Genomic DNA, 18,693 nt, shown 5'->3' on the forward strand with positions numbered 1-18,693 from the left:
ATCTACAAGAAAAAATGGAAACGAAACAGTTAACACGAATATCTTCGGTAGTCGGTCTATTTCTATCTTTAACCAAACCCTTCACATGGGGTCAACACGCACTTATACGGTCTGGAGAGGCTTACTTATCTTATAGTTTAGGGCCTTTAGCCGTCTTTGTTTACATTGCTTCTTATTTTTTCTGGTTCAATAATACCGCTTATCCTAGTGAATTTTACGGGCCTACTGGATCAGAAGTTTCTCAAGCTCAAGCATTTACTTTTATAGTTAGAGACCAACGTCTTGGGGCTAATGTGGGGTCCGCTCAAGGACCTACTGGTGTTTCTCCGACCGAAGAAGGCATTTATGGAGGAGAAACATGCATTTTTAGGATATGTGTGCTCCATGGTTAGAGCCTCTTAGGGGTACAAATAGGTTAGACTTGAGTAAGTTGAAAAAAAGACATACAACCTTGGCAGGAACGACGTTGCGTGTAGATCGGAAAATATTGCGCGTAAATGACGATCGTTCCAAATCGAGGGACTTAATTTTAAAGAGTCACAATTTAGTTGATTGCAAAATAACTATACCAGAAAATTCAATATTTTAGGTATGTGTAATAGCGATTTTAATCCCTATATTATGCATAGTTTCAATTTTAGTCAGTTTTGATTATGCCACATTTAACCTTCAATTATTTTGGTTCTTGAAGTTAACAAAAGTTAACTATTTAACAAAATGATTATTTTAAAATATATAAAATAAAATAAATTGAAGGGTTGATGATTATAAATGCTTGAAGAATTATGTGTATACTTTTTTAAAAATTTAATAAAAATTAAATGTTAAATATTTTAAAGACCAGAAAATAGTCAAATGCCCTCCTAACCTATTAGCCAATTCTCAACTACACACTTACACTTCACGGGGGTCCTATTATCCCTCTGAATTTTTTATTTTCGATATTTGTGACCCTTAAACGCTGACCTGTCCAAGAAGGTGAATACACCTCTTGTAGGCGCGTAGGGGTTCAACAAAAAGACATAAAATGACTAAAATTGAATCAAATAGTCCATGTGGCAGTCTCTCATTGGAGATTATACAATTAATTCATTTTTTGTAATTCTTTCCTTGTTCTTATATCACAAAATTGTTATACCCATTTCATGATTTCTTCGAGTTTTTCTCAAAGTCTTTCAATGGTGGTCTTCTAAATTTCGTCTCTAGGAGCTTCAAATCAATTTGTAGCTACTGATTTATGCTTAGTTAATCATACATCAACCGTTTTTAGCAACAACAATCACCTAACTCATAAGAAACTTTCATATATGAAGCTCAAATATGGAGTTCAAGTTTTTTCTTAAACCCCTTATAATTCCGCAAAAAAAAAAAAAAGGTCAAACCACAATGAACCAACAATGGTGAATTTGAAATTTCACTTTCTAATTTCATTCTTACCAAATTTGTTTTTCACTCCACATTTGTGAATACTTATTTGTGGATTTTTGTTTTTGGGCTCGATTTCAAATTGAAAGTTTATGTAGACTAGCTATGGAGTTGCTCTTCTTTAATTTGGTGTAGAGATTTTTTCCTCATTTTCTCTTATTATTCTCTAAAGAAATCATTAGTATTTTGAAAAAACAATCTCCATTTGAAAGCATTTTTTGTAAATTTTAATTTCCAGGTTTGATAAAAATGGAAACTTTACATAATTTTACAGGGTATTATTAAATTATCATTTTGATTAGGTTTATAAAAAAAAGAAAAAAATGAATGTAGAGTGATTCATCGCGTGTGCTGCACAACTTTGAAAAAAAACTGGTTATGACTTTTTAGGGAGGTGATTATTCTATATTTAAATAGTTTAGGGGGTAATAGGACCCCCGTATAGAATAAGTGTGTAGTTGAGAATTGGCTAATAGATTGAGGGGGCTTTTGGCTATTTTCTCTTTAAAGACCGAAAGTTGTTAGGACACCATTGATAGTTTTAAAGAGCATGTCCACCTACTAAACCCTTTTAATGTAATCGTATTTGACCTTGATTAGTAACCATTGAAAAGTGACGAATGATGAGTTGCTAATGAATCAAAAACAGAACAAACAGAGAAGCAAATGAGATCAATTTATATATTGAAAATAATCATTCTAATTGTATATTTTTTTAAAATATATAAAATATAATTTATATAAACTCTAAACCCTAAACCTTAATCAAATAATCATTTTGTTAAATAGTTAACTTTTGTTAACTTGAAGGACCAAAATCGCACACTTCAAATAACTGAAGATTAAATGTGCATAATCAAATAACACAGAGACTAAAATCCATTATTTCCCCTTTATAAAAAGAAACTGAAAATCAAGCCACAAACGAAAATGTCCAAATTATCTAAAAATAGACATTGAAAATCAACAAAGAGACCGTCCACAAAATCTATTAATAATATTCTGCAAGAGAATAATAATTCAAATGTAGTCAATTAATATATCCTATAAGAAGAAGAATTCATATCTGAATTATTCAACCTACAATTTCAAATATATTTCCACCTTTATATTTGGATGATAAATATTTTTACATTCTCAATCACTTGATTCAAATTTATAATCAAAACGAGTCATATTTTTTTAGCTCTTACTCAAATTGATTCATACGGTATATAATTCAAAACTTAGATTGCTTTCATATTTATCTACTTTAATTTAACGTATCCGTCTCTTGAATGATACATACTTGATTTGTTATTGTGCTTATTATAGCTCAAATCGTGGTTAGAGTAGTAATTTTGTAAGATATAAGTGATAAAAATAAAATTAAAAAGATAATTTATCACAGTTAAAAAGGTTTGAAAAAAAAGAGATTAAATTTCAAATTTGACTTCTAGTAGAAATTAAACTTGGAGAGAATGTTGTTTGGACTCAATGAAAATAGTTTAAGGAGCTTGTCTACAAAATTTGAAATCATTTGGTGAAAAATTGGACATAATTTGAAGAAAAGTAGTAATTGAAAATCGTAGCGTGGCTAGTGATGTGTTATACACTTTTATAAATTATTATACAAGATTAATACATTTTTATACAAAATAGATACATTGATTATATAATCATATAAATATAAATACTATTGCAAGATTTATTTATTTTTTACTATATGAGTGTAAACTAAAAATATGACTATATGAATGCAAAGTGATATGTTGGACTAAATATTTTTTTTAAAAAAAATATTTATTATCAGGAATCAAGACTGTATTGGGTGGTTGATAATGACCTTATTAAAGCAGAATATATGCATTTAATTGGTCAATAAATTGTTTATGTCAAATATTTTGTTGAGAGTTCGATTGGTCAACACATTGCTCTTTCTATTAAAAAATATATATATTCTCTTTCTAAGCAATTTTGAATAATAAAAAATATCCTTTTTTTGGTAAAGAAAAATATCCTAAAATTATCTTGGAACAAAGGGAGGTATTATATGGTTATATTATATGCACTATTGACCTTTCATTTAGGTCCTTTCTTTTCTTTTAAAATTGTGGGCACGGGAAGGGAAGATGAAAAAAGAAGATTACAAGGCGAAGAATTGAACCTTCACTAATAAAGTGAAAATTTAAATCGTTTATTTTTATTAAGATTAATAGTATATGAATTTGAATGCATATCAGAATATTAAAATATTACATATGAATCTAAATATGGTATAATTAAGATTGTTTATTTTTTAATGATGTGAATGATGATGAATATGTACAATTAAGAGTTGTGGAAGGAATCAACTATAGTAGTATAAGGGTTGTGGAAGAAATCAAGTGTTTAAAATATTGTTCTTCCTATTAAATACCCCCTCTAAATATTCTTTGAAATATAAAAAACTCTATATTTCCAATATATAATTCAATAATAAGATTTGTGAATCTCTAAATTGAATACAAAAATAAGGACCCCATTTAGATGGAATCTTTCCTTTTAAAGAGAGTTCATCGAAAATATTTTTTCTATTTTAAAAAAAAAGAATAAAATTTGCGTATTATTATTATTTTTTTCAAATTTTTATTTATAAAATTATACTGAATATGTCATTGTTGCTTTCTCGACTAATCATCAATCTCATGAAGAGACATTTTTTTAATGTGTATGGATTTCAAAACTAAAGATTAAAATTTCAAAGGTCATTAATTGTTTGGAGCAGTTACATTAAAAACTTAAATCAACTTGGAAAAATTCAAAGTAGAAAGAAGAACATGACATAACCAAAGCCAAGGTCAAGTTTGAAGGCCATATAAATAAACTACTATAATAAATTTTAAGAAATATACCATTAGACGTGATAGTATGGTAAGTACTCATTCATTTTAATTAAAATTTCAACTTCAAACGAAGTCACCTTTATTAAAGAGCATTTTTATTCTCAATATGAGATTTTCTGATGCAAGTTAAATCCAAATTTAATGAGACCTTGATATAATTTCAAACACCAAGCAAAAAAACTAAAATTTAAATACAATATGAAAAAGAGACTATAAGTTTTCCAAATTATTTGACTTAACAACTAGTCAAGTCATCCTTTCTCCACTTCAATTAAAGCAATGTTTGGACGTAGTAAATGAAAGAAACTTTGTAAACATGTCAATATGGTCTTCATTATTAATCTTTTGATTTTTTTCTTCTCAAAATTATAATTTTTCTTCAATATTTTAATTAAAATATCTTGTTATCACACGATATGATTGAACTTTAGTAAAGTACATGACATTTTGACTATTATAATTTATGTCGATATAGATCATGATTATCGAAAAAAATCTCTTAAATCACCATATATCTTTATTTTCTTCTAATGAAGCTAGTTACTAATTAGTTCCCATGTCAATCAAAGGTGAGAGTCAATTCCCTAAATGGTCACCCAAGTTGAGGGAATTGCCTTGAAATATCATTTATGTTTCATTTAGGACCAAAATATCACTCAATTATCACTATTTTCCTCCAAATATACTTGGCACTTCAAAAGCCTCACTCTCTCCTAATTGGCATGACATATCATTAAGAATTTTTGTTAAATAATAGACTAATTTAATTCATCAAACTCATTTAACTAAAATAATGATCGTATTTTTTAAAAAAAAGAATATTAGTTTATTAAGAATAAATTTTCATACTTAATAATCTTTTATCATAGTTAAATTTTTTATTTTTTTATGCTGTGAAGAATAATTTTTTAAAACTTACCATAATGTCATCAATCTTGAATAATTATGAGAAAACATATTCAAAAAATATTGATATATAAATCACTTATGAATGTCAACTTACATCAATGAATCATATATTATTTAATGGATCAATAATATTGAAGATCTATTAACTATTAAAAAATAATTAATTGGGTGCTTTGAAATCCATATATACTTACAATAATATCTTTCTTTGAAAAGAAAATAGAAAGTGAATAATATTTATATTAGAAAATAAAATTTTGATCTTTATTTATCAACATACTAATCTCATATAATATGTATATTATTGAATTAAAATAGGCAATTCAATTAATTATTACTTGTATTTCATGAATTTGGGATGATATAAGAATATATATTGGTGTTTAATTGTATGAGAAGTTAAAATATAATATAATATAGAATAAAAATTTAAATTAAAAAAAGTTAAATAATAATTTTCTCTTTCTTACCAACTTTTTTGTCAACCTTACAAATTTATTTGAATATTCTTATGAAAAAAATTGCTTAAATTTTTTGAATAATTTACTTAGGAATTTTAAAAATTACCAGGTAATAATTGCACAAAGAAATTTTTTCATTGAATTTTGTTTGGTAAAAATATATAAAGGAATTAGGATTTTTTTTTTTAATAATCTTCATAAATTCTCATGTAATTTATATATTTGTTTTGTAGAGACATAAGTTTGATGAATTAAATAGGTCTATTATTTTTTAAAATGATGATTTAATGACATGAAATATCAACTAGAATAGAAGAAGACTTTTGAGCCATTTAGTATTTGTTTTTGGATAAAAAATATGATATTATTCACTTTCTGTTTTTTCAAAAAATATAATAAAATGGTACGCATGAATTTCAAAGTACTCGATTAATATTATTGTAACCGTTAATTGACCTTTAATATTATTTATTCATTATACAATTTATGATTAATTGATGTAAGTTAGCATTCATGAGTGATTTGTATATCAATATTTTTTTTTGAATGTACATGTTTATAAATATTCAAAATTGATGATATTATAGTACGTTGTAAAAACCTATTCTTCATAACATAAAAAAATAAAAAAAAATTAATTATGATCAAAGATTCTTAAGTATGAAAATTTATTCTTAATAAACTAATATTCTTTTTTTTTTTTAAAAATACGATCATTATTTTAGTTAAATGAGTTTGATGAATTAAATTAGTCGATTATTTAAAAAAAATTCTTAATGACATGTCATGCCAATTAGGAGAGAGTGAGGGTTTTGAAGTGTCAAGTATATTTGGAGGAAAATAGTGATAGTTGAGTGATATTTTGGTCCTAAATGAAACATAAATGATATTTCAAGGCAATTCCCTCAACTTTGGTGACCATTTAGGGAATTGACTCTCAAAGGTGATTATGAGAGTTATTTAGTTAATTTATTCAGTCAAGTAATTAAATGTTGTGTAACAAATTTAATTTGTACTATAAATTACTTCATTATACAAATTGCAATCATTAATGAAAGCTATTAAGTAGTACATATTTATCTGGTAAATTACTTCATTATACCAATGAGGTATTTAGTGGTAATAAATTTCCCTTTTAACGATAATATTTATTGTCACAAAACTATTTAGCGACGATTGAATTAATGTCATTACATCGAGAGTCGTTAAAGCCTTTAACGACATTTATATAAAATGTTAATTATAAATATCATATTTTTTATTATCGTTAAATAATTGCCACAAAATCATTTTAAAAAGCCACTATGTATGAAACATGGAGATTGTGTATGAATTATAGGGACCTAAGCAAGTATACTTTGAAGAACAAGTCAATATTATATGTCTATCTAAACTTTGAACTAACCAAAAACTATATACTTCTAGAAGATTACATATACAAAAATACAAAAGTTTTAAAGCTTAATAATACCAATAATAATAATAACATAATCAGTTGTAATCTCGAGTAAAAACCAAGTAGTCGCTCCCTAACTCATACACCTATTGTAATGTCGGTCAATGAGGTAAAGAATCTGAATCGAAATAAGCGAAATTTAAGAAAAGTAGATGTACACATATCTTAATTTAATCTCAAAAGTAAAGTAGAGGTTCTATCTCCGTTAGATCCTCCGCTCAAGACAAAGGTGGTAAAACTCATTGAGCTAAAAACTCTAGTCAAAGTAGAGGAGATGTAAACAAAAGTGTTAAAACTCAACAACAACAATAATATACAGTGTAGTTCTACAAAATGTGATATGAAAAAAGTAATGGGGACACAAACCTTACCTTTATCTCAAAGGTACATGGAATAAAGAGATTGTTTTAAATAGACTCTCGACCCACGACGAAAAGTCTTAAAACTCATTGATTTAAAAACTCTAGTCAAGATAAAGGAGACTCAAAGGTACATGGAATAAAGAGATTGTTTTCGATAGACTCTCGATCCACGACTCTTAAAACTCATTGAGTTAAAATCTCTAGTCAAGATAAAAGGAGAAGTAAATAACAACAACATACAGTGTAGTTCCACGAAGTGTGATCTGAAAAAAGCAAAGAGGACTAGAATTAAAAAACAACAACAACAACATACAATGTAGTTCCACGAAGTGTGATATGAAAAAAGCAAAGAGGACCCAAAAACAACAAAACAACAACAACAACAACATACAGTGTAGTTCCATGAAGTGTGATCTAAAAAAAGTAAAGAGTACTCAAAAACAATAACATACAATATACAGTGTAGTTCCACAAAGTGTGATTTGAAAAAAATAAAGAGAACATAAAACCTTACCTCTATCTCAAAGATGAAAAAAATAAAAAAAAGTTATTTTTAATAAATTCTCGACTCACGATAAAACATGTTAAAACTCATTGAGTTAAAAACTCTAGTCAATGTGAGTGAGCTAAAAAAATCTTGCTAATCCAAAACTTTTTAAAAAAAAAGTCCAAAAAGTGTAAAATTCCAATTAGTAGGGACTTTTCATGAGTAAATAGGAGTTTGACCAAACACAATGCAAAGATCAACACACCAAAAAAAATATAAAAAAATAAATCTACTTGTCTCCTTGACTTCCCACGCGTCTATAATAGGCCCCCACCACCTTCTTTCTTCTATACCCAAATTTCCCTTTTTACCCCTAGCCCCCCAACCCACCCCACCCCCTCTTATATATATATATTGATTGTATGTATATGTGTGTTTCAACATCCCTTAAGTTGTAACTGATATATTTTCAGTAGAGAGAGAAAGAGATAGTTTAAGAGAGAGAAGGAGAGAGGTGTTTGGTGAATTCTTGATTTTTCATGTCAATGAAACAGACTCCTATGTCTCCAAACAAACACACCTCTAATGTAAGCTTACCCCACCCCCTTTTTTATTTTTGGTTGAGTTTTTAATTTATTTTTCCAATATGAAATCTGTTGAATTTAACTGAATTTCTAGTTCTATTGAATGGAAAATTGTTTGGTTTTAGCTCAATTGTGGACTAAATATAGAAAATCATCATTGATCATTTCACAAGTCAACTAAGTTGTTAATTGTTGTGATTTATAGTATTTTTTACGTGGTTTCCAGGCATTTGTTAGAGCTTAGGACTTTGAATCTCGAAACTTGAACTGTGCCACGTAAATTGGGACAGAGGGAGTAGATTTTGTTAGAATGTGTAGTTTTTGCTGATCTACAAGTCAATGACATATAGAAATGATTTCTAGTTGTTTCTTCTGGGTGATTGAGATAGTTGAATTATTGATTTACGAAATAATCATGGTGATTGGAAGTTTTTATATGCATTAATGACAAGTCTTGTTATCGAGGGAGATGTTTTGGGGGTATTAGCTCCGTCGGTGGTAGAGTCAGGATTTTTATTAAGGGGGTGTCACAATATATGTCTCATAGGGAAGTCAACATATAGTATAGGCATAAAAAAAATTGACCTAGCTAAATAGTGTAATTTTCCGGGAAAGGGTGTTGTTTGACACCCCTTGTGGCTCCGTCACTGAGTCCCACCAAGCACGGTGGAAGCGGGGTGATTGACTTTTTTCTTGCTAAATTGGAACGGCTAAGGTGGACACTTTTTGAGCAATTTCATTGTTGTGTCAAGCAATTTCGATGATCAATTGAACTATTGGATCCTCCTAATGGCTAATCTATCCAATGTCTTAAGACTTTGAGTTTGAATGCTCATTGGCAAGTCTGTTCTCATTAACTCTTGCATTTTCTTTCTTTACTGAACTTATTGACTGATTAGCTCTGCTCCAGGCTTACGTTTTAGTATGTCGGCCACTTCAAACTCCGAAGAATTAAGCTCGTTGATCCCCTAAAGAGAAAAAAAATCATTAGTAGACATGTCAATCCTAAAACGAGTTACATGTGCAGAAGAGCATGAGAGATATATAGTAACTTTTTACTATATTTCTGAAATGTAATGGTTGTGCGCGACTCCATTTATTACGTTATGGTTTTGGGTTGGGTTCAAATCATTTCACTCTATTTATTCTCACAGCTTGTTGATGAACTTTCCCTATTACATTTGATAGATTGTTCTATAGTGCAAACCTATTTTCATGTTATAACCAAGTCATGATCAAAATATTTGGAGAGACTCCACTTTTGTTTTCAATTTGTTTCTTGAAATGAAGATAATCGTGTTGTATGCATCTGATTTTAAGATAATGTTTTATGGTAATTTAGTATTAATAATGAGTAGCGGCTGCGGGTTCTCTTGTCAACAAAAAGAAAATAATGACTAGAAGTACGAGATACAGGGAAGGAAAAAGATACAAGATGGAATCATGCGATCTTACAGTTTTTTAAGTTTTATCTCCTTTTTAAGGTTTAGATATTGTTTAAACTAAAACCAGAATACTAACATCACCTATGAGGGTATGTTCGTTTATTTTTATATTTTTTTCTTAAAAACATCATCTATGAAATGTTGCATGAGTACTGTTGTACACGAAGTATGTTGAAGCCCTTTCTTGCCTATTGCATTTCACTAAAAACAATAATCGACATACTTCTTGGACAGCACGTATCATGAATAACCTTCTTCTATGAATGCAACACCTCTTGTTTGTTGAGATTCTGATGTTCTATTATATCTACGTCGCTTCCTTGTGTATTAGACATTGATACTGTGTTTTGTACATTACTCGTTGTCTTTGGCTCTCTAACATCCTGCAATACTTCTGGCCACTTCTAAATAGGGAAATGCTAGTGTTCTGCCACTGGAAAACACGTTTAGCGATTCACTTGCCATGTTGAATTCTGAGAAGGCTGTAGAAGAACTTATTCAACAGCCTATTCTTCATGGGATTGATGATCATCTGATTGAGTTTGCTGAGGCTTTGAGAAGTATGAGCTGCTTTTACTATGATTAATTATTTGGCAATGTTTGGAATTTTCTACAGTATATGATACAATTTTTTTTACTCTTTAATTTATTAGCTGTCGCAAAGGCACTAAGACAAGCTGCTGAAGGGAAGGCTTCTGCACAAGCTGAGGCTTCTGAATGGAAGCGTAAATATGAATTGGAGAGGACGCATAATTTGCAGTTAGAGAATAAAGGTACTCTCCCAAAGAGGACTTTTGTGTTACTATAAAGTACACGATTTGGCAGCAGTTGCCTACAGCTGAAATTTATTTTTGTGTTGTGCACTGGTTGCATCTCAATCTCAGTTTCTCTCGTCTCTGATCACCATTCCTATTCTTCATGATTACCGGATCCATTAATAATCGTGTCTACATTTTGATGCCCTTCACCATTTCAAACAAACTGTTACTCTTATCTACTACTTTTTCTCACAAAGTAATAAAATCTTATCAAGGCAATGATGATCCCAATATCTTTCTAGTGTTAGGAACACCGATTACTAAAATGCTTGCTTAGACATTATAGCCTAAATTATTATCTACTGCTTTTTCTTGTAAAGTAATAAAATCTTTATCAATGCAATGATGATCCCAAAATCTTCCTATTAGGAACATCGATTACTAAAATGCTAGCTTAGATGTTCTTGCCGAATCCTCTATTTTTTTATTTTGTAAAATGAAATATTATAAGTATCTATGGACGAGTTGGGAGCGATTCTAGGAGAATCAAAGAAATGAATTGAAGATGAAAGGGTAATTTGGTCTCTAATTAGTACAACATTGGTCATCTAATTTCTTTCTCTAAAAATGATAAGTAACTACATTGAAGCAAAGTGTGGTCGTAAAAGGTCATAAATCAGTCCTGCAATCTATACAGTAGAAAGAGTTGAGAAAACTGTGGTTAAAGTATTATTCCTCATTTTATCATTCTTGAAGCACTACATGCTTTCTATCGAATTACGTTTGTTAGAAAAAGCCTTGCTTTATGGTAAAATATGTTGGCTTCCACTGTAGCAATGCCACCAGAGAAGCATTTGGATGAGAATGGGCGAGTCGTACACTTGACAAACAAACCTTTACTATCAGATGGTGCTGTGAAGAAATCCGACAGGTGTTGTGGGGAGCATGGAATTTGCTCTCATCAGGTTCTTCGTGATGGAGAACATGATCATGATGCCAGTGTTGTTCCAAACAAGATGACCAGAAAGGTAGATCCATGTAGACCTATTGTGTTTGCACTACAACTTTCCTTGTTGCTCAACTTTTGTCTGCCGTGAATTAGTTAGTGTGAATATGCTTGCTTTGTCCTCACTAGATTTTAGATATATATATATTTCATGTTGTAAATGATTTAAATAGTTTAAGTTTCCTCATTGTTGAAGGGAAGTCTTGGTGTAACTGGTTAATTAAGTTGTTGTCATGTGACCAAGAGGTCACGAGTTCGAACTGTGGAAACAGTCTCTTGCAGAAATGTAGGGTAAGGTTGTGTACAATAGACTCTTGTGGTCAGTCCCTTCCTTGGACTTCGTGCATAGCGGAAGCTTAGTGCTCCGGGCTTCCCTATAAGTGTCCTCCAGTTGTGACAGACTCCTAGAAGTACTGATTTTGTTAGTTATACAAATTACTTGGCTGTATACCCCCAAAAAAAAATGTTGGTGTGAAATATACTTCTCCGAGCACTGTGTAAATATCCTGCCACATTTGACAGCTATTGCTTACTTTGAGGCTGTAATTGTTGCAAGATCTTCCAATGTCGTTGAATTGTTGTGCTTTATTTAGCTCCATTTCAATGTTGAATGCAGAATGAACTTCAGCATGTGTGGCACGAGACAAGATCTTTCTGTCCCGTGTCCTATTTCTTATATTCTAATGCTTTTATGGTTTACTCTTGGAATATTGCCTATTAATAATTCTTTTAATGAAACAGGCATCATTCAAGTTGTCATGGTGTTGCAAAGGTGAAAAAAGTGATCAGAAAAAACACGATATTGTCTCTTTTGAAAAAGGAAACATAACAACTGCTGAACGCAGCAGTAAACAGGTCCGTCTAATTTTACAGTTTTCTTGCCTTGTTTGCCCATGATAACAGAACTTCAAATGAATACCTTAGGCTTTCTTTTTACTGTTGCTTTAAAATTTACTTTCCGCTAAACAAACTTATCGAAAAACACTTGTGTCTGAGCGGGGAATCATTTGTTTGTTCTTTCTTTTTTTCAGATTTCTTTGAAGTGGGAATCTCCCCCACAAACAGTGCTTATATTGACAAAGCCAAATTCAACTGATGTTAGAATACTTTGTTCAGAATTGGTCAGGTAGAATATTAGAGTATAATCATTCTTTTTTATACGCTTTTGGTCTTCCTGTGAAAAAAATGTACTAGAACTCAATGGTAATGCATGTTTTTACGCACAACATTTGTAAGGTTTATCCTCGGCAGATATAGAACTGGTCAAATGATTTCTTAATTGCTTGAATTAGATAAATAGACCTTTAACAGCTAAAGCTTTCAAGCAGAAGGTAACTAGTTACATCAGTTAACATGGCCATAGATTCGAGTTTGAGTTTCTTCATCATTCATCACCCGACATTCCCATAGTTCTTACATGCTCGGCCTCGCAAGATGTAGTAATAAATGTCATCCTCTCTCGGGTAACTTATGCTTTTAAATAGTAGGGTGTAGCTGCATAATTAAACAACACATTTCTGGCATTAGGTTCTTTTCTCAAATTCTTGTGTGCGTTGTCCTTTCCTTTTTTGGGAACTTCCAAAATGGTATCCTCATTTCAATCAACTAAATAGGAAATTCAGAGTATGCTTTGCAAAATACCAATGTTGTTAGATAGACTCCCTTCTTAAATACACATTTCCCAAAGGGAAGGATTCACCTATTTTTGTGCTTGGAAGGATGATTTGGAATGAAAATCAAATACGAAGAGAAAATCGTTACTTTTATATGGGAAAGCCTCGAAGCATATCTAAGGATTTTCTTCATTTATTAATAATGTTACAAGCTGATTCTAGGTTTCAGTGATTAGTTTCAAGAATCAAGGATAATTTGGTAATTTGTCTTGGTACTCATTGAAATAGATGAGGTGCGCTTAAGCTAGCTCGGGCGCCACCATTACGAATAAACAAAAAAAATGGTAATTCTTCTTTTGCAGTTCTAGTGGAGGACTGTGTGCAGCTTATAAATGACCTCTGTATCCTTTCAATGGAATGGTGGAGAATTACGGTTTATGTTGAGGATTTTGTTGCTTCTTGGTGCTTTATGCAACCTTATATAGAGGAGGTTAACGAATTCTTGGTTGATTTAAAACTTGTTCTCTCCTAAATCATAGTTATAATTGATGTTACCATTTATCAGGCCTCAAATCATGTTTACTTCTATTCTTGTTTCGTTATGCCTAAAATGATTATCCATCCTTTGATAAAAATCCTCCCTGTAGTGATCTCCAATTATTTGTTTTTGATATAATCGTATAATCATCGTGTTGTTGGATTCCTTTCTCACTTTCTAGTTCTCATATTTTCATTGTCTGACCTTAGCTACATAGATAAAGTTGAAAATAGGGGGAAAAACCACAAAGTTTCGAAGTTCGGTGTAAAATTTATGACACTCTGTGCATTTCATTCCTTCCTGTGTCATCTTCCTCTATCCAATTATTTAATTGGTTACATATGTTTGAATTTATTAGAGGCTTATCTATCTCTTTTCTTCTCCAGATGGCTAAAAGAGCAGAAAAGCTTGAACATTGTCGTTGAACCGCGGGTGCGCACTGAACTTCTAACAGAGTCATCATACTACCAGTTTGTACAAACTTGGGAAAATGGTGAGTGGTAAAACTTTTACCTTTCTATAATGTAAGCTTAAAAGTGTATATAACTCTTCAAATCTTCACTTTAACGTTATGTTGTGTGGCCAAATCTTGGATTATGGGTTCATTATATTTTGAACTGTGTTTAGGCTTTTCGTGTATGGATAACTTCGTGTGTGGAAATTATTACTGATGATCTGGTCCTTTTTTGATAAACAACTCAAAACAAGCATCTATTAATTGCTTTTGTTATCTTACCGTACTATTGTGCAGTTTTAAGTTTGTTCGCCATTTTAACCGAGAAGCAACCATTTTCTTGCAAAACTTTTCTGCTTACCTAAATTTCAGCTATTAAGAGATTCCCTCTTACCCTTTCAACCAACATCAAGTAGAAATGAGCACATGTAATCTCTAGAGCTGTTGTGGATGAGAAGCTTAAAATAGTAACAATGTTTTCGTCGTATCTGTTATAAGTATGAAAAGATAATGCTAATTGCTAAAGCAACTTCTTGTTTGTCGCAGACAAGGAAATTATGTCTCTCCACTCAAAGGTTGATCTTGTTGTAACTCTTGGTGGGGATGGAACCGTCCTTTGGGTATGTAGTTAGTTTTGTCTTTTATTAACTAGAATTTTATCTTCTACCATGTGGTTTTGATAAATGTTTCATGGCGGGAGAGTGTTTAATAATTGCAACATGTTTTATATTGCAGGCAGCATCGATGTTCAAAGGTCCAGTTCCTCCCGTTGTCCCATTTTCTTTGGGTTCTCTTGGCTTCATGACCCCATTTTGTATCCTTTTCTTCCTTTTAAAAGATTTCCGGTCATATATGTGGTATATGCAAGCTACAATGGGATACTCTAATTACATCATTACATGGAAATAAAAGAAATGAAAGCGAGCTCCTTCTATCAATATATATATATATGTATAAACCTGTCTATTAAACATACAACACAGAAGACAGTAGCTTTGTATTGGTATGATTATTACTCTTCTCTGTTTAGCTTTAACATTTCCAGATAGTGAGCGTTACAAGGAATATCTCGATTCAATTCTTCGTGGTCCCATAAGCATCACATTGAGGCATCGTCTCCAGTGTCACGTGATTAGAGATTCAGCTAAAAGTGATCTGGATAGTGAAGAGCCCATACTTGTTCTAAACGAAGTCACAATTGACCGTGGGATTTCATCATTTTTAACAAATCTAGAATGCTATTGCGATAATTCTTTTGTTACCTGCGTTCAAGGGGATGGCTTAATTTTGTCGACAACATCTGGAAGCACTGCATATTCTCTTGCAGCTGGAGGATCAATGGTCCATCCTCAGGTAAATCCTCTCATACTCGTCACTTATATAACGATTCCGTACTTTTATCTCAAGCTGACATGATTTGGCTTAATGAGCTACTGCTGGTTAGTATTAGTTATGGATGTTATAAGTTATCGCGTGTCTGACAATTGTTTTACTGCAACTTAAGACGTCACGACAAATGTCAGCATTGCTTCTTTGTATTCATCCTAAACTTGCAGATTTAGCTATTTGTATTAAATGCAAAATTATGCTTTATGGTTGAACTTTTGAAGCTCTTGGGATGAGTGAGACTTTCGAAAACTTAATTAGCCATAAAATCTGTCTTCGGTTAGTGCTTAAATTGGCGAGATTACTTTAAACTGGAAGGCAAGGAAGTAAAGAAACACTGGTTTAACCATTTCTGGTTCCTCATTTTAAAGTGGTATATTAAGTTGCATACTATTGGCCCTTGCTTCGGGGTTTGAATTTTAAATGGATGTAGATAGAATTTTAAGCCGAGTGTCTATCGGAAACAACCCCTCTACCTTTAAGGTAGGGGTAAGGTCTGCGTACAGTCTACCCTTCCCAGTCCCCACTTTGTGGGAGTACACTGGGTATGTTGTTGTCGTAGATAGATTTTAGCTTCCATGTTTAATATTTCATTTTGCAATTAGCACAATGATGATGCAATGTGTTCTTCCATAGTTATCTTTATTTGATGTCTTTCGAGTTGGTTATAACCTTAACGATTTTACTGTTACGAACCATATTGCAGGTTCCTGGCATCCTCTTTACACCTATATGCCCACATTCTTTATCCTTTCGTCCTCTCATTTTGCCCGAGTATGTGACAATCCGAGTACAAGTACCTTTCAACAGTCGAGGTCATGCATGGGCGTCATTTGATGGAAAAGACAGGAAAAAGTTAGCACCGGGAGACGCCCTTGTTTGTAGCATGGCTACTTGGCCTGTACCAACTGCATGCCAAGCTGATTCCACCAGTGACTTTTTACGTAGCATACACGAAGGTCTTCACTGGAATTTGAGGAAGACGCAATCTTTCGATGGCCCTCGAGAGACATGATCATATGTTCTAATCCTTTATCTGATAAGGAAATGAGAGGTTTTCCGAATATGTCTTGATTTGAAGCAGAGCGATCATGATACATATATACACCTATATATATATAAGTTCAAATGTAGAATTAACTATGTGGATGATGAGTCTCAACTTTAGGTGCTTTATTGTTGTTTGTAACTTACACATATAATCATAATAATAAGAATATAGAAGGAAGTTTGTACCATTTTTTGTATGGTTATTTTTACGCGAATTTTTCGCGTATTGACAAGTGAGTGAAATAGAACCAACGGGAAGGGCTGATTTGCAAATGAGGAATTGGCATACTGACTCGCTTTCATCCTTCGTGTTCAGGAGCGTAGCTATGTTATAGTTAGGGTATCCAATTAGACACTCTTCGTCGGAAAATGTAAAATGATACACGAAGTGATTAAATAGCATATTCTAGAGACCCTTCGTGAAATTCCCCTTTCGACAAAATCTCACTAACAATAATTTTTTTTTCCTTTTTTTGACACTTTTCGTGAAATTCCTAGCACTCGATCAACAAGACAAACTCTTTTTTAGAAAGTCATTAGTGTTTCAATAACCAATAATAGGGCTTATTCATTAGTTCATAATTTATAATCAACTCGAGTATTTTTAAAAAAAAAATTACTCAATTTTAGCAAATAAATAATAAATAATAAGAAAAATTTATAACCAACTTGATTTTTTTCTGAAATAGAGAAGTGATGTTTTTTGCTTTTGATTCCAATTGGGACTTCAATTTTGGATCTGTCACATTTAGTGGTATCCTTTCATTTACCTAACGTTTAAATCTTTGACTAACGATAAATAATATATTTAGTATATTTTTATAAGTGGTGTTTGAAGAGGGGAGAGTGTAAGTAGATATCTTATTCCACGAAAAAGTGTAAAGTCATAATTGTACTTTATTGTGGAGGAGTATATATTAGATCAAATTTGACTAAAACTATTTTTAAAATAGACAGTCATTAAATCTATTTGTTCTCATCTTTATGTCATCGTTATTTTCATTCTTTATTACTTTTTCCATTCCAAAATAAATAAATAGTTGAGTTTTTTTAGTTCAAAATAAGTGAATTGTCCAATATTTAAGAGGGTTATTGAGTTTTTTTTTTTTTTTTTTCATTTTTCTCCTCATAAGTCATATATATTTTTTAGGTGATGATTTTAAGAGAGTTGATCGTTTATATTTATGATTTTACTTTGAATTATTTATATTTTTAAGAATAATTTGAAAATAACTAAAAGAGTGAAAATAAAAAATGACATCCAATTACGTCTTGAACTTTTTTTTCTTAATAAATATACATTGGATCGATACTTTTTTTCTTAACGCATTAACACAACAATTCAATAATTACCCCTTTATATTATATCTCCAACTATAAAAGCCACTACCAAACTTTTTTATAGCTCTTTTTTGGTCAAACTTTTTAAAATTTGTAATTATTTTTGTAAAAATATTTTTCAAGAAAAAAGTTATTTCTAAGAATTAAACTATCGTACGTAAGAGACCAAAAAAGCAAGCATTCAACGTTATGTCCCTTCTATCAATTCCTCCATAGCCGCTGCGGTTTTTTGGGCTCCATTTGTTTTTATTAAGATTTTGAAATTAAATATATATTTAATATTATAATGTTAAAATAATAATTCCTTCCTTCTATCAATTCTTCCTTAGCCGTCGCGGTTCTTTTAGTCTCCGTTTATTTTTATTAAGATGTTTAAATTTAAAATAATAAAATAATATTAAAATTATAGATATCTGAAATTTATATACATATTCAATATCATATGATGTTACAATAATAAATCAACATTATGTTCCTTCAATCAATTCTTCTTAGCCGCCACGAATTTTTTTTTAAAGTTTCCATTTATGTTTTATGAAGATGTTTAATATAAA

The 18,693-nt window shown here is 31.0% G+C and overlaps 4 protein-coding genes across 6 annotated transcripts in view; all 4 read left to right on the forward strand.

Moving 5' to 3' along the window:
* LOC125812531 (probable NAD kinase 1) overlaps positions 1 to 16,986 on the forward strand; it is a 129,195-nt gene extending 112,209 nt beyond the window's left edge. For 2 of the 3 annotated variants that reach the window (XM_049492005.1, XM_049492004.1), the window contains exons 2-12: positions 8,497 to 8,551; positions 10,406 to 10,553; positions 10,647 to 10,766; positions 11,586 to 11,779; positions 12,499 to 12,612; positions 12,789 to 12,883; positions 14,295 to 14,401; positions 14,909 to 14,982; positions 15,098 to 15,176; positions 15,408 to 15,715; positions 16,455 to 16,986. In XM_049492005.1, the coding sequence (XP_049347962.1) occupies positions 8,504 to 8,551; positions 10,406 to 10,553; positions 10,647 to 10,766; positions 11,586 to 11,779; positions 12,499 to 12,612; positions 12,789 to 12,883; positions 14,295 to 14,401; positions 14,909 to 14,982; positions 15,098 to 15,176; positions 15,408 to 15,715; positions 16,455 to 16,763 (1,596 nt within the window). In that variant the 5' untranslated portion in view covers positions 8,497 to 8,503 and the 3' untranslated portion in view covers positions 16,764 to 16,986. The remainder of the gene's footprint in view (positions 1 to 8,496; positions 8,552 to 10,405; positions 10,554 to 10,646; positions 10,767 to 11,585; positions 11,780 to 12,498; positions 12,613 to 12,788; positions 12,884 to 14,294; positions 14,402 to 14,908; positions 14,983 to 15,097; positions 15,177 to 15,407; positions 15,716 to 16,454) is intronic. The other variant, XM_049492006.1, reaches the window with a different exon arrangement.
* Positions 1 to 18,693, forward strand: part of LOC125812543 (phenylacetaldehyde reductase-like) — a 186,777-nt gene that overhangs the window by 144,632 nt on the left and 23,452 nt on the right. The window lies entirely within an intron of this gene.
* LOC125812544 (phenylacetaldehyde reductase-like) overlaps positions 1 to 18,693 on the forward strand; it is a 140,267-nt gene that overhangs the window by 109,266 nt on the left and 12,308 nt on the right. The window lies entirely within an intron of this gene.
* Positions 15 to 392, forward strand: LOC125812508 (photosystem II CP43 reaction center protein-like). The gene has a single exon (XM_049491985.1). The coding sequence runs from the start codon at positions 15 to 17 to the stop codon at positions 390 to 392; it is 378 nt and encodes a 125-aa protein (XP_049347942.1).

Source organism: Solanum verrucosum, unplaced genomic scaffold (assembly GCF_900185275.1).
Source record: "Solanum verrucosum unplaced genomic scaffold, falcon-dt-bn FXZP01000120.1, whole genome shotgun sequence".
NCBI lineage: Eukaryota > Viridiplantae > Streptophyta > Magnoliopsida > Solanales > Solanaceae > Solanum > Solanum verrucosum.

What these genes read in the sequence shown, in the direction of transcription:
- LOC125812508 (XM_049491985.1), top strand. Translation starts at nt 15, where the DNA reads ATGGAAACGAAACAGTTAACACGAATATCTTCGGTAGTCGGTCTATTT.